The 15,996-nt window shown below is 43.0% G+C and overlaps 1 protein-coding gene across 6 annotated transcripts in view; it reads right to left on the bottom strand.

Annotated features, from left to right (window-relative positions):
* RBPJ (recombination signal binding protein for immunoglobulin kappa J region) overlaps window positions 1–15,996 on the bottom strand; it is a 217,500-nt gene that overhangs the window by 102,892 nt on the left and 98,612 nt on the right. For 3 of the 6 annotated variants that reach the window (XM_037044776.1, XM_037044778.1, XM_037044766.1), the window contains exon 1: window positions 7,912–8,134. The exons of 2 other annotated variants lie outside the window; for them this stretch is intronic. In XM_037044776.1, the coding sequence (XP_036900671.1) occupies window positions 7,912–7,931 (20 nt within the window). In that variant the 5' untranslated portion in view covers window positions 7,932–8,134. One more of the 6 variants, XM_037044779.1, reaches the window with a different exon arrangement.

A 15,996-nucleotide genomic window follows, 5' to 3' on the forward strand; every position in this document is an offset into this window, starting at 1 on the left:
TTCATCAGACCATTTCTTAGCCATCTTCATAACAACAGTACATACAAGTGTCTTATATCTAGCAAGCACTCAACAACTATTTCTTTAATATAATGTTACCAAAAACAATTATAAAGGAGAACTGCTAAGACACGGCTATACTTTTCATTTCCTGTAACCCTTCCTTCCTGTCTGGGAACCTCCATGTTTCTGCTCGCTCCATTTGCTATATGGATTGGGAGGTTAGTATAGAACTATATAATTTTTTGTGTGAAAAATGTTCTCAAACCAAAAGTTAAATGACTTTAAAAAGTAGGGTGGCAACTATGGAGACAATACAAAGTTCAGTGGTTGCCAGGAATTAGGGAGGAGGGGGAGATGAACAGGCAGAGTACAGAGGGTGTTTAGGGCAAGACACTACTCTGCATTGCAGATGTAGCTGTAGCTACATTACACACTTGTCCAAACCTAAAGAATGTACACCAACAGTGAACCTTAATGTAAACTATGGACTTGGGAGATAACAATGTGCCAATGAAGGGAAAGAAACCAGTACTCAATGATTTGGAACAAAAGGAAGAAACAAGCATCCAACCAGAACAGAATGAAGAAACAAGAGTGCAAAAAAATGAAGAGAGGCTTAGGAATCTCTGGGACAACTTTAAGCTCTCCAACATCTGAATCATAGGGGTGCTGAAAGGAGAAGAGGAAGAGCAAGATACTGAAAACTTACTTGAACAAATAATGAAAGAAAACTCCCCCAATCTGGCAAAGTAAACTGACTTCCAAAAAAATCCAAAAAGCCCAGTGATTCCCAAAGAAGTTGGACCCAAGGAGGAACACACCAAGATACATCATAATTAAGATACCCATGATTAAAGGAGAGAATCTTAAAAGCAGCAAGAGGAAAGGAGAGAGTTACCTACAAAGGAGTTCCCATAATACTTTCAGCTAATTTCTCAAAAGAAACCTTTCAGGCAAGAAGAGGCTGGAAAGAAGTATTCAAAGTCATGAAAGGCAAGGACCTACATCCAAGATTACTCTATCCAGCAAAGTTAGCATTTAGAATGGAAGGGCAGATAAAGTGCTTCCCAGATAAGGTCAAGTTAAAGAAGTTCATCACCAGGCCATTATTATATGAACTAATGAAGGGACTTATCTAAGAAATAGAAGATCAAAAAACTATGAACAGTAAAATTACAACAAACTTATAACCAACAACTGAACCTAAACAAAAACTAAGCAAACAACTAGAACAGAATCACAGAAATGGAGATCACATGAAGGATTATCAAGGAGGAGGGGGAGAGTGGAGGGAAAAGGTACAGGGAATAAGAAGCATAATAGGTAGGCACAAAATAGAGGGAGGTTAAGAATAGCATAGCAAATGCAGAAGCCAAAGAACTTATGTGTGACCCATGAACATGAACATGAACATGAACATGAACATGAACCAAGGGTGGGGGAAGGATGCTAAGGGGGAGCAATGTAAGGAGGAGGAGGAAGATAAAGGGGAGACAAAAATTGGGACAACTGTAATAGCATAATCAATAAAATATACTTAAAAATCCATAACATTGGTTCTGTACTTTATAAGGCAACCAACATTGCAGTTATTTAACACAATCCTTACCACACTAATAAAAAAAACAGGATTTTATAAAGTAATAACCATTTCCCTGGTTATATAAAATTTTCATGAGATTTCTTATTTATAGTTTTATAAGCTCATTGATGCACAATGCACAAAAAATTAGCTCTAAAGCCAAATTAAAACTATTGAGTATTTAAAAAGAAGCATGGGAGAGCAATTAAGTGGGTCATCTTGGTTTTCTAGTATACAAGGTCTGGCACAAGTAACGTCTCCTTTTTATGAGCTGGTTATCTACGCCAAACCTTTTTTACAAAATGATAAGCATGTATTCTGTAACAGAACAATATCACACTCAAGCACACAATATGACATTTTAGGTGAAATGTTCAAATTGCTGACCATCCCGTGCAAGACATTCACCTGCCCTACCAACCACACTCAATGCTGATACTTCTGCAGGACCCTGTATTTCATATCACATCCAACAGGTGCAGCATCTTCACTGCAAGGCTTTGCCACCTAGGATACCTACGAAGCAGTGGTTTCTAATTCCTCTTTTTGTGTACACTTAAAACAGTGTAAATATTCCCAAGACTGCCATGAACATTACCAATCTGACTGAAAAGCTGTCATGCTTATCACTGTGCACCGTCCCAACATAACAAACCTACACAAATATTTATATAGATAGGTAACTATTATAGTACCAATTATACAAACCAAACCATACAGTACCTTTGATGCTTGCTCCTCCCCAGCAGCATGTTCAGGAAATACATTACCCTTTTCCCCTCATTAGGATATCATTTTGTTCCCTGGAGCAGAAGCAGGCCTGACGAGGCCTATGTGACACCGTAAGGGTGTGTCAGGCCTCTGGTGCCCATCTGAGAGATGGGCATTCAACATTCCTACAGTATTACTGCTGTCCAAGCAGAGAAGTAAGCAGTAAGGAGCAGACCCCAAAAAGTTGGGGGTGACTCAATGACAACATCTGTGGTCAAGCAGTAATTTACCAAATATGTCTGCTCAAAACGCCAAGGCACATATTTGAAGGGCTGCGGTCCTCTGCACTAAATACACTGCTGCCTTCCTAAAACATGGCCCACAAACCACAGGTTGCATATAAAAAGTCCATCTTAAACCCTGCCTGTGAAAGGTTACTAGGAGAAACCAATTGTTGTAACTAAAATATAGAGAGAATTTTACTACTTACAAATAACTTATACCCAGTTTTACTTGACAGTTATAATTTCACATATTAATCAACAATTTACCTCACTTGATAGTCACATGTGCCTGGCAGATAAACACAACAACATTGTCATTCCATATCTTATAGAGGTAGAACTTGAAGCTTGGAGAAATTACCTGTAAATAACCTGTCCACAAGCCCCGAGTCTTTCTTAGGATTATCAACTTATTATTTGGTTCAATGGCATGGATCCCCCAAAAAGCTATCTATAATATCTTAAACTTACACTCTAAGAAGTACTTGAAACACTGCAAAATAAAAACTTCTGAGAAAGACTTGATAGTCAACCATTTTTTTAAAAATGTGAAATTTAAGTTTGCCCATTTTGTACAAGCAATATAGTGTTTTCTAATAATCCAAAAGGAACTTTTGCCTGAGAGTTTTATGAGACTACCTGTAGCTGAAAATATCCATTCCTTTGGGTATTTTAACAATTAAACTCCCTATAGTCTCAGTACATTCCCTGCACATATCAAATTCTGCCAACATGAATCATTTTGCATCGAGGTTTCAAAGTATTCTTCTGAGTGCCCTGTCTTAAAACCCTTTGCTGAATCTTTACTATACACTAAACATTCTTTTGAGTCTAAGAATACACGAATGATTAGAAGAAAATGTTAACTGCCACTAAGTAACTAACAGCCTTTGCCCGTGAAAATTATAATTTAGTATGACACTTCTAAGAGAATTATACTGGGTCCTTTAAGAACACGCAGATGAGAGAAATACTGAACGCAGCCTGGTGGATTGGGTTGGAACCACCTCAGAACCAAGTCTTGCATAATAACCAACTAACACCAGCACTTCTCGCACACAGGGCGGCATTAAACTGCTAATTCCATGCAGGGAACTTCAACTTCTTAAATAAGGCTGGAGCACTAAATATGAAGGGAGAGAATGGCAAACAGTTCATCTAGAGAAAGGTAAATGAAATAGAAAACCCTATATGCCATGCTATCTAACATTTTTTTGAGCACTTGCTATGTGCTCAAAAATTTAATCCTCACAACAACCCATTGAGCTAAGAATTATTTTGCAATTGATGTAAGAGGCAAGGAGAGGTTAGATCGTCAGCCAATGTTACAGAGGTTTTAAGTGTCAGACAGAACTGGAACCCAGTCCAGATTAAATTCTAAATGCGAGCTCATAAACTATCCACTTTGCTGCCTCTCTTAATGAAGGCTGCTAGGGGGAGCCATTGAGAGGATTTGTAATGTAGGAGTGAAGTGATCAGATTTGCTCTTTAGAAAGACTGTAGAAGGTGGATAAAGGGGGTGAGTCTAGAAGCAGAAACTGGCAATGTCTATAGTAATCCAGGTGAGAAATTATGAGAGTATGAACTGCGGCAGTGAGGATGAAGGAGACAGATTCAAGCAATTTTTCAGAAGAAAAAAAAACATCTGTTCTCAGTGATTAAATGTAAAGGGTTAGTGTGTGAGAGGAACCCAGAAACCTGACTTGGAGAACTACTACACAGGACGTGATATCATCTACCAGGAATGGAAATGCAACAGGGTTTGTCCTGTGTGTGTGTGTGTGTGTGTGTACGCTCCCATATGCAAAATACTTTCCTAGGCCAAGTGGTAAGCCTTGTTAGAAAATATTCTTGGAAACAAGGCAAAGCATCCAAAATACAAGGAATATTTAAAGTTAATCATTACTATTAATAACAGACTTAGCCTAGAGTCTAATGAAAGCATTTTGTGCTACTATTTTTTTAAATATTACCACATGCAGAAAACAAGTCACTAGAAGAAAAACATCCCATAATTTTACAATGTTATTACATTTGAGTTTGACAGACCTTCGGTCTCTTATACAACAAACACACACACACCCTACCCTGTAATTTATTTTACTCCCCCCCATCCCTAAGCTTATAGAGGGGAAACTATCTGTTTTATTACCCAAACTATAATACATATTGGGGGGTTATCCTACTATCACCACTGTGACTTGCCAAGAATTTAGTTCATAACCTCCTATTTGACTTCCTATAAAATACGACCTATTTCACATCAGCTTAATTCAGTAACAATTCCTAGACTTTAACCACACTTTTCACCAAAGGATGCTCTCTGCAAATCCTAATGCACAGCAATCCTGTGCAGATGTGGCAAGTTGTTTCAATTCCCATTTTACTACACAGTTGGGAAATTGGCCCAGGGGAAGTAGAGTAACTTGGAAATAATCACAAAGCCAGATGCCAAAAATAACAACTTTTAGTCAATCCATGAGAAAATACTGCCCCTAGTTGAAATAAAATGAAATTCAGTACTAGGAGAAAGCAAAATGCAAAATAATGTATTAAGCCAGGTCCCATGGTTTTAAGTTTTATCTTTAAAAATGATCAAATACTAGAATTAAGACAATTTGCAAGAACTTTCAAACACACCATTTTTCCCTCCTAATACCTTATCTATCTAAAGTGCCAAAAATGACTTAATGAATTACAGCTGGCAAGAGTGGCTTTTCTCCCAAACCATTTTTTTCTTAGCCACATAAAAGACACTGATAGAAATCTGTTAGTATAGGACAAGAGGTAACTTTTTAACAAAACTAACTGTTTAAAATTTAACAGATAGGAGCATATATTAGAATAGATCTGAAAATACCGCAAGTGAACCTTATATTTTTTCCTGCAAATATACTCTCTATAGACACATCTGCAATATGCATAACCAGTAAATTTAAAGATTTAATCACCAAAATCAGAAAGTAAGTCTCCCAACCACAGTTCATGCTGTATGTTTCTAAATATGCGATTGTTTGATATAATCTAGTAAAAGCACTGTGTTGTTAGGTCATGACATACAGGTCTTACACACATTCTAAAAACAAAAAACACGACTTATTTTGTAAAAGTTGCTTTTATAATATTGGCGTCCTTCTTATATGCACAAGTCCTTCTATTATTACAATCCTTAACATTTGCTTATTGTACAAAACAACAGTGTGCTCAAGATTTTACCTTTAAAAGAATGATTATACACTAAAAACATGTAAGGGAAACAAATTAGTATAGGTAAAAACCCAGTCATGGAACCCAGGATGCAAATTTTCACAAAAGCCTCACGTATTACTTATAAAACATGACTGAAATTCACACAACTAATTCTAATCACCTCCTTCCAATAAAATGCTTTCCATTACACCAACATTCCTCACACTAAACCCTGTATATCCTCTACTAGTAGCACTTTGCGTGGAACTTGTTTATAAATGAAAGGACAGTCAAGATGATTTTATGGTAACATGTCTTCTAAAAGTAGTGCAGAGCAACTAGTAAGGCGGAAATCCTGGTAAATCTAATTAATACCTCTTATTCCCAGCATCAGAATACTCAGGTCCTTTAAATACACCACACCACCCTCCGCCCACACTCCATACACAACTCCAAGCTTTTAATACTACCATAACAATAAGCACTCCGAACATTTAAACATCCTTTAACATTAGAAGTGCTAGCACCTTAAAACTATTACTTAAATGTCTTCCAATGCATTTCATTAACGCATTCCACAAAGGTTCTAGAAACACTATTCACCAACCAGAACCTGCAGTCTTTAAGTGCTTTCTTCATTTCAACTCCAAAGATGGAGCGGAGGGGCTGTCACTAATCTACAGAGCAAAAATACTTCATTGTAAACTACCTAATGATTAAGAAAAAGTAAAGCAATTTATAAAGAAAGATGCCTTCCTTTTTCCTTATGAAACGGGAGTTACTCGTAAAATAAATGCACTCCATGCCTATAGTCCAGAAAACGCTGACATTCTCCACCCCAATATTCACAAGTTTTTAACATCAAAATGGACTTAACTGCTACTCACATACCAAATGAATAACCAACGTCGATATCTGAAATTATTCTCACACACCAACGGAGAAATAAGTACCTTGCGTCTCTTTCAACCGTCCTGCAATACCCTCAGGTAAGCCAAAAGCAAAGCGAAGGACAGCTGCCCTTGGCCTAGGACGTCAGAAACCAAAGACCTGGGGGGGGGGGGGGGGGGAACCAAAGACCCGATCTTTTTCCAGGGTTACTGTTTCCAAGCAAAACAGCTACAGGCCCAAAGAGAGACGGCGAAGAAAACTGGAAATACTGTAATCCTGAGAAAAACTGTGTGTGTGTGTGTGGGGGGGGGGGGGGTGCTGCACACAATCCCGAAAGGGGTGCGGAGAAGAGCGCAGAGAAGGAAAGTAAGTACCCCCATGTATCTTCAGACCCACAAAAACAACTAACCCCGGGGTCTACTGCACGTACAAGCACCAGATGGAGTCCCCTGGGCTGAGACAGTTCAGTTGACAAACACAGTGGGTAGTGGATAAATCAACTGATGATGGGAGGGGAATGGCGGGGCGAGGGGGGGGTGCCAAGCGAAAAAACCACTCACTGAGTGGAGCAGACAAAGCCTCTGGGGGTGATCAAGGACCAAACAGAAAGGTGAGAGGGTAACCCATGAGAAAAATAATGAAAGAAAAATTAAAAGAAAACCAAATCTGGTGTCTGGGCTGTGGCAGGTCACTGGGGTACCAAACACAGAGAGAAACAACAAAGGGGCACGGGAGGAAGAACAGATGAACGGAGGTGACAGAGAAGGGACGCGGGGCGCGATGGGTCGGACAAAGCGCCCAAGGCGGTGAAACAAAGGGCCGGGGGTAGAGAGTAGCGGGGGGCAACAGGGGAAGACAAAGCGCCCGGGGCCGGGGGCACCGGCCGGGAGAGAAGCCGACGACGACCGGAGGAACAAAGCTACGCGGGGTTGGGAGGCAGGGCCGAGGGGCGGGGGGCGCGCGGCAGGCACCGTACCCGCGGGCCCCGTGCGCCCTGCCACACTCACGCCTGCACCCGCCCGCCTCGCCGCCGCCGCCGCCGCCGCCCGCCCTCACGCACCGGAGCCCCAGCCACCTCGGCGCAGAGCGAGCAGCGCCCCGCCACACGCCGCCGCGCTCGGCGCACGCGTCACCGCCCCCGCGGCTCCCAGACGCCAAGCGCGCCGCGGTCTCCGAACGTGCCGACAGCCACGGGCTGCGAGACGCCCGCAACTTTCCCTGTTCCCAGCGCTCCAATTCCCCCAGACTTACCCTGTCACAACAGGCGCCATCTTCCACAAACTCTCGCCAAAACTCCAACCCTCGCGAGATTCCCCCGACGCCTTCCCTGGTCCCTCTCCCCCGCCCCTTCCCTTTTTCCTCGCTCCTGATTCCAACCAGCCCCCGTGCTCCTTTCCCCTTCGCAGCCGACGCGAACAGCCAGACGCCTTGCGCCGCCCGCGAAGTAGGGGATCCTGTCCGCTGCCTTCCCTGGAAACCTACCCAAGCGATGGAGCATGCGCACGCGGCTCCTCTGCGGGCGAGCCCTCCGTGAGGTCCATGGGGAGTGCTCCGGTTGTCCGGGTTTTGAGTCGCACCCTAAGGGACGTACGTGGAGACTGAGGAAAACCGGAGGGGATTACAATGGGGACGGGGAATGGAGGGGTCAGGAGGCGGGGCTGAGGGGAAGGTCCTGGGAAAATCTGCGGCGTCTCACAGGCCTAGATGAAACACCTCCTCAAATGGGTGTTTTCCAAGTGGCTTCCCGCTCACTCCGGTTCCCAGCCCTTTTCATTCATTCAAATGTTCATTGGACGCCTCCTTTATGCAAATATCAGCTTTGGGTGCTGGAGCTACAGATGCCTGGAGTTCGAGCGAGTGACAAGCCAGGAACTATCTTCGTTCTTGCACCCCCCGGTGCTAGAGGGGAGAAGAACTTAGTGTCCAACGTGGTTCGACCCTCTAGAATTCTGTAAATGGAAAACTTTTACAGCTGAGCTCTGTCGCCTTAGCTTTCTGCTCCTTGGGCGTGAAATGAGGTCAGGCCAAGCCCTCTGGCAAAGGCATCCCTAACGTCCATCTCGCAGGCACCCGCCAGAGCGCCGTATATTTTGCTCGGTGGTGAAAAATGCTTTGGATTTGGGAGCACCCACTCTCCAGTCTCGTGCTCCAACCAAAGGTCCCGCTGGGACAGAAAGTTGCCTGCTGCGAGAGCCTCCCTAGGACCGCTCTCAGCCCCCAGCCGAGTGCGAACCCCTGTGTATTTGGGACAGACTCTGCCTAGGCTTTCCCGTGGGCCCGGCACACTGGACGACGCCGAAAAGTACTTAAGGTAACCTAAGCTTGAAAGCCTGCCCCAACTCCAGAACAAAATTGGACCTACTAGGCATTTAACAGTAAAGGAGCAGGGCCTGAGCCCCGCCCCCCACCTGCAACACCCTTTTCTCCACCCCTACCTGCAACACCCCTTTCTGCCCGTCCCCCCCCCCCCCCCCGCGCAGCCCGTGCCCTTTCAATTCCTAGAGATTCCCAGAATCAGCACTGCCTCCCGCAGGGAGCCCCAAAACCCGGAGAACTGGAATACGATGCCCGAAACCTGCTGAACGCGCAGCAGGATTGGCGCGGCACTGCGCATGTGCCCAATGCGGGCAGCCTAGTCTCACGCTACACCTCCTTCCCACCGCCTTCCACTACTCGACTCAGACACAACACGGGCCGTGGGAAATTTTGTAAGCCTCGCGAGAATGCGTCCACTGTTGTCTATGGTTTCGCCCCAAATCTCGCGGAGCCCAAGCCGGACAGGTGTTTGTCTAATGCAGCTACGGGCACTATTTGTGCCGCGCGTGTCCGGACGGCGGGCGGTCGGCACCAGCAGGGTGGGGAAAGAGCCGCTCGCCGCGGAGGCGGAGCGGGTGGGCGTGTGGCGGGGAGCGCAGGGAGGCCTGAAGGTAGCTCGACGTTTATCACACTCCTGCCGCCTGACACTTTGTGGAAGTGGGTCGGTGCCGGGACGCGGGGTGGGGGCGGCTCTAAACGAAGCGGGAGAAGCTGGGAGATGAAAAACACCTTCTGGTGCTGATGGTATGAGGTCAAATTCTGTGGCAGAGGAGCCCCAGGCTGATTACCTTGGGGAGGTTTCCTGTCACCCTTAACAAGCCTGGTACTTTCCTAAAATGTGTTAGACAACTCTCCGCCCCCACCCCCCGCCCCCTCCGCCTCCGGAAGCTGGCGGCCCCAGAGTCGGGTTTGAGTCATGCCCTGAGTCGCCTAGTCTGGCCACCACTTTTCTTGCTTTGAAACAAGTTAGGATTCTCTTAGCTGCTCTCTTCTAGCAATTGTTGTTTTTTTTTTTCTTTCTACTCTACCCGCTGGCGATTGTTTGTCGCGGAGTGGAGGACGGGTAAGCAAGCTACTTACTGCGCTCTTGCATTGTTGCCTTGTATAGATAGATTCCGCCTTCCATTCAGGGACAGTTTTTTAAATCTCAGCCCTCACCTCAACTAATCTCTTCCGAGCCTTTTAAAATGATCCTTATACAACCATTCTTTTTAATTTTTTTCTCTCACTAATGCCTTGAAATACTGGATTTGCTTTCCTTCATTTTTGTGTTTGACAAAATATTCATTCCATTTTAAGTATTGTTTCAACAGCAGCTTTAGTGACAATTATTTTTAAAATGCGTCCCTTCTGTTTGGATGATTTGTCCAATGAATTATTGGTTACATTCTCCAATCAGACACACTTCAGATTGCCCTAGCATACCAGCCTAACCTAGCATTGCCCAGTGACTGGTGTCCTAGTGACATCATAGACCCACAAAAGTAGAATTGAGTTCACTTTTGGATTTTGCAGGACAGTGAGTCCCATTCTGACGGTTATGTAGTAGACAAGAAACCTACTTTCTGAGTTGTTTTTCAAGGTTCTTAGTTGTGTGTGTGTTTATCCCTTCAATTAAGTATTTTACACAGCAAAAGAAGATATAAGGACATTTAATGCAATATGTCAGTGCAGGTCTGATTTGGAACAAGATAGCTCAGGAGGAGGACAATGCCCAAGGGCACACAGTCCTTGCAGACTCTGTCCTAAGAAGACATTTCAACCGAGGTTTAGTACAGGTCGTTAATCTGCTTTGGATCTATGGCCATCTGAGAACCCAGCCATGAGAAACCATGGGAACCACGAATTAAATCACAGCTCATCTTCACCCTAAAACATGTTCATCTTGCATTCCAGTAAATGACAACTCTATCCTTCAACTTAATTTAAGGCAAGACCTTGGAGTCATTCTTGCCTTCTTTTCCTCTTACATCCAACATCCAATATAACAAAACCACACTGGCTCTACTTTCAGAATATGACCACAATCCCAACAGTCCCACACCTCCATCTCTACCAGCCCAGTCTAATCCATCTCGTTTCTCACATGGTTTGTAGGAAGTCTCCTAACTGGTTCTCTCTTCTTTCATTCCTGCCTTCCTTCAGTCTGTTCTCGGTAGAGCATTCAGAGTAACCCTCTAGAACTTGTCGCTGGGTTTTCCATTTCACTTTGAAGACCTACGCAATCTGGCCTTCCACCCCAACAAACCAGCCACCTGCCTGCCGCCCACCCGCTCTGCCTCCCTGACCGCGTTCACCCCTTCTTCCTCTTCCCCTTGCTCACTGAGCTCTATCTAACCAGCAGCCCTCCTTGCTGTTCCTAGAACGTAATCACTCCTGCTTTTGCTTTTTCCCTCAGATGCCTTATGGCTCATTCGTTCACTGTTTTCAGGTCTGTGCTTAAATGTCACCTCAGTGAGGCCTTGTGTGACCACCCTTCACAAAAGTGACTTCTCATACTCCCTATTCCCTCCTTCGTTTTTCCTACAGCACTTATTATAAGCTAACATACTATGCATCATACCCGTGTATTGCGTTTGCTCTCTGCCTCTTCCCATTATAACGTAATCTTAAGGGCAGGGACTTTTCTTTATTTTTTTCATTGTTCAAGCCTCAGCCACAAGAACAATGCCCAGTGGTGCGTGATGGACACTCAGCATCTGTAGAATGAACGGATGTCTTCCATTTTAGAGTGAAGCGGAAGTGATTCTGAGAGCTCAGAAAGCCTTCTCGGATGCAAACCAGTGTTGGAGTTAGACCAGCAGTGATCCCCCTCGGTGCCAGCCTGCCTGCAGAGGAGAATTGGAGCCCATAGGGCAACCACCTGTGTTGACTTTTTGCCAAAAGTTCTTATTCCTGGGTCAGACCAGTAGATGAGCCTAGACTTACTCGAAGGTTTTCCAGGACTCTCCATTTTAGAACCTCAGTAGAGAAAACATTATCAGCAGGATATATTTTTTAAAAAGACATATTCTCATGTGTTGCTAGTGGGAGTGAAAATGGCTGTAATCTTTATAAAAACATTTTGATAACACATTACTACCTGTTAATCTTACAGTTCCATTTCTAGAAATCTGTTTTATAACTATACTCACGCATGTGTGAAATTACTTATATTGTAGCATGACTGATGGGAGAAAATATGTAACCTAATTGTCAATCAAGAGATATCTTATTTTTTAAATGATGATATATTTATAGATTTTAATAGATATGCATTTGTTAGTAAGCCAAGGCTGCTTTTTATGCACTTACGTGGAAGGATTACAAGCTTGAAAAAACAATGTATAAAATAGTGATAGATAAATATATACTTATTTGCCTATATGTATCTAAAATGGCTCTGGAAGGACACACTAAAAACTGTAACAGTGACTGCCCAGCTCTAAGGGATTCGGAGGCTGGAGGACGCAGGCGAGGAGGTGGCTTGTCTCACAGCCAGCTATCTTGGATCCTTGAATTTTGTACCGAGTGCATGTATTGCCTATTCAAAATATAAAAAATAAAAAGGGGGGAAAGAAAGAAAAGGAATAAATGTGCAAGAAGAAATAATTGACCAAATAAAATTGTTTCCTTTCTTCCACTTGCTATAAAACTATTTTCTAATAGAAGTTATGAACATGGTATACCATCTCAGTGGAATTAAGAACTGTAGAACTGTCAGCACTTTGCCCCAGGCATTTGGTAACACTGAATTCACTGTCTGTTCAAACAGCAAGTTCAGTCTTGATTTGTGGTGGTTTACATCAGGCATAATCTTTGGTGGTTTACGAATATGGATAATGCAGAGACCTCAGGGAACTTCCTGGCTAACGTACACAGACTAGTCACAGTATAACTCCAGGATAGAGAACTGAGTTTAGTGGCACTGGGGTACAATGGAAGAAGCACATAGCTCTTGCCTGGTGGGCCCAAGGAGACTTTGCAGAGGTGATTTTTGAACTCTTAGTGGGGTGGGAGTTCCAAAGACAATAGGAAAAGGAAGCGTGAGAAGCACAGGAAACAGCTTGTTTAGTCTCTGAGGTGTGAAAGAGCATCTTGTATTCAGGGGAACTCCAGGTGGGAGGTTGGTGCAAGTAGAAGCTGGGACAGGGGAAAGTGGGTAGGCATCCTAAGCATGGTCTCAAGAAGGACCTGGTAGAAAGGTGGTGGGTGGGCATGAGAATTGCCGTGGTTCCAAAAAAGGTTGGGGACTGCTGGTACCACATAAAATGATACCTGTGAAGTAATTGTTATAGTAATATTAGTTTTTACCATTGTATTATTTAATAAATCCGTAAGTTGCATTCATCTCATGCAAATTGTTGCAAACCTGTCAAAGTATCTTTAAAACTTCAAAAATAAATGTTACATTGGCCAAACATAATGATAATATTATCCAGACTGGTGTTCATTAATTTATCATATCTTACAAAAAATGTCAATATCATTATTATTGTTATTTAATTTCTAAGAGGTTCACATGCCCAAAAGAGTTGAGAAACACGTTGCAGATGGCCAGTGGCAGCCTCTGAGGGTGAAAAGATGTGATCAGATGTTGAGGTGCTGCACGCCTAAGAAAGCCACCTGGTAACTAATGTTAGAAACCAGAAGCTGTTCATGCCACCTAAGTTCATTAACTAATGGTTTGCATTCCTCTTTATGTCTCCCTTTTTAAACTAAGAGTATCCCTATTATTTTTTACTGTGTTAATCAAGGTTAATAAAATGTGCAGAAGATTGAAAGAGTGGCAAAAAGGATTTCATCAAACTATGCAATTCTGTAAGAGAAATAAGCTCTAATGCTAGGATTGCAAGAAATGAAGAGACTACTGAAAATGAGTCATAGAGTGGGCTTCAGGAGAACTTGAAACATAAAAATAAATGTTTATCTTTTTTTTCCAAGTGGTGTTTGATTTTCACAGGATTCTTTGGCCCTGAGAATTTTCTTCTTTCTTTCTTTTTTTTCTCTTTTCTTTTTCCCTTCTTCTTTCTCTTTCTCCTCTTCCTCTTCTTCTTCTCCTTCTTCTTCTTCTTCCTCTTTCTCTTCTTCTTCCTCGTCTTCTTCTTTTTTGCATGCCCAAGTTAACCTTTGCTTAAGAAGAAACATTCATCTAGACTGGTAGCAGAGGATGCGGGGCAAGATGACAGCTGGAGGACCAGGTGGGTGAGGCAGTGGCTGGTGGGCTAGGCATCCACAGACATGCGGATAAACTGAGGGGAGCAGCTGTAGAGCAAGACAGACCACTCAACCCAGGGTTTCAGCACAGTGAAATAAAGCCTCAAAACTTCTGGCTGTAAAAACCTGTGGGGGTTGAGGTGGCAGGAGAAACTCCCAGCCTCAAGGAGAGTTTGTTGGAGAGACCCACAGAATCGTAGAATGTACACAAATCCACCCACAGGGGAATGAGCACCAGAAGGGCACCATTTGCTTGTGGGAAGTAGGGGAAGTGACAGAAAGCCAGCGAAGAGCTAAGCAAGCAACATTGTTCCCTCTCTGACCTCTCCCCCACATACAGCACTACACACATGGAAATAGGTTGCCCCATCCTGGTGAATACCTAAGACTTCACCCCTTACTACATAACACGCATGCTGAGATAAAAAATATATGGCTCACATGAGAGAACAGATCAAAGCTCCAGAAAAAGAACTAAATGGTGAAGAGAGAGCCAACCTATCAGATACAGAGTTCAAAACACTGGTAATCAGGATGCTCACCTGATTACCAGTTGAGTACAGTTGCAAAATAGAGGAAGAAGTGAAGGCTATGAAAAATGAAATAAAGGAAAATGTACAGGGACCCAACAGTGACAGGAAAGAAAATTGGACTGAAATGAATGATTTAGACCAAATGAAAGAAAGAAACATTCAATCAGAATGGAATGAAGAAACAAGATTTTAAAAGTGAGAAGCTTAGGAACCTCTGGGACAGCTTTAAATGTTCCAACATCCAAATCATAGGGATACAAGAAAGAGAAGAGGGAGAGCGAGTAACTGAAAACTTATTTGAAGAAATAATGAAGGGGAACTTCCCTAATGTGGCAAAGGAAATAGACTTCCAGGAAATCCAGAAAGCCCAGCAAGTCCCAAACAACTTGGACCCAAGGAAGCACACACCAAGGCACATCATAATTACATTACCCAAGATGAAAACTAAGGAGAGGATCTTAAAAGCACCAAGGGAAAAGGAGACAGTTTACCTACAAAGGAGTTCCCATAATACTGTGAGCTGATTTGTCAAAAGAAACCTTATAGGCAAGAAGGGACTAGAAAGAAGTATTCCACATCATGAAAGGCAAGGACCTACATCCAAGATTACTCTATCCAGCAAAGCTTTCATTTAGAATGGAAGGGCAGATAAAGTGCTTCTCAGATCAGGTCAAGTTCAAGGAGTTCATCATCACCAAGCCCTTATTATATGAAATGTTAAAGGGACTTATATAAGGAAAAGGAGATCAAAACTATGAACAGTAAAATGACAACAAACTCACAACTATCAAACAACTGAACGTGAAACTAAAACAAAGACAAAAACTAAGCAAACAACTAGGACAGGGACAGAATCACAGAAATGGAGGGTTATCAGTGGGGAGAGAGAGGGCGAAATGGGGGAAAAGATACAAGGAATAAGAAGCATAAATGGTAGGTATAAAATAGAGAAGGGGAGGTTAAGAATAGTTTAGGAAATGGAGAAGCCAAAGAACTTATATGTGTGACCCATGGACACAAACCAAGTGGTGATACTGGTGGGAGGTGTTGCGGGGTGGAGGAGAATAAAGGGGAGGAAAAGATGGGAGAACTGTAATAGCATAATAAGTAAAATATATTTAAAAAGTAAGCAAGAAAAAGCATGGGCCATTTGCTCTAGTGACATGGGCAAGAATAGAATCAAAGGCACATTTTTTAAGAATAATGTGTGCAAATCTAATAATTTGTCAGAAGCTTTCGTAGCTAGTGTAATTGGAAGAAAATGGTATGGTATCATGTGTGATTGATATAT

Source organism: Sturnira hondurensis, unplaced genomic scaffold, assembly GCF_014824575.4.
Source record: "Sturnira hondurensis isolate 20B ecotype Veracruz unplaced genomic scaffold, ASM1482457v3 Scaffold0000780, whole genome shotgun sequence".
Classification (NCBI taxonomy): domain Eukaryota; kingdom Metazoa; phylum Chordata; class Mammalia; order Chiroptera; family Phyllostomidae; genus Sturnira; species Sturnira hondurensis.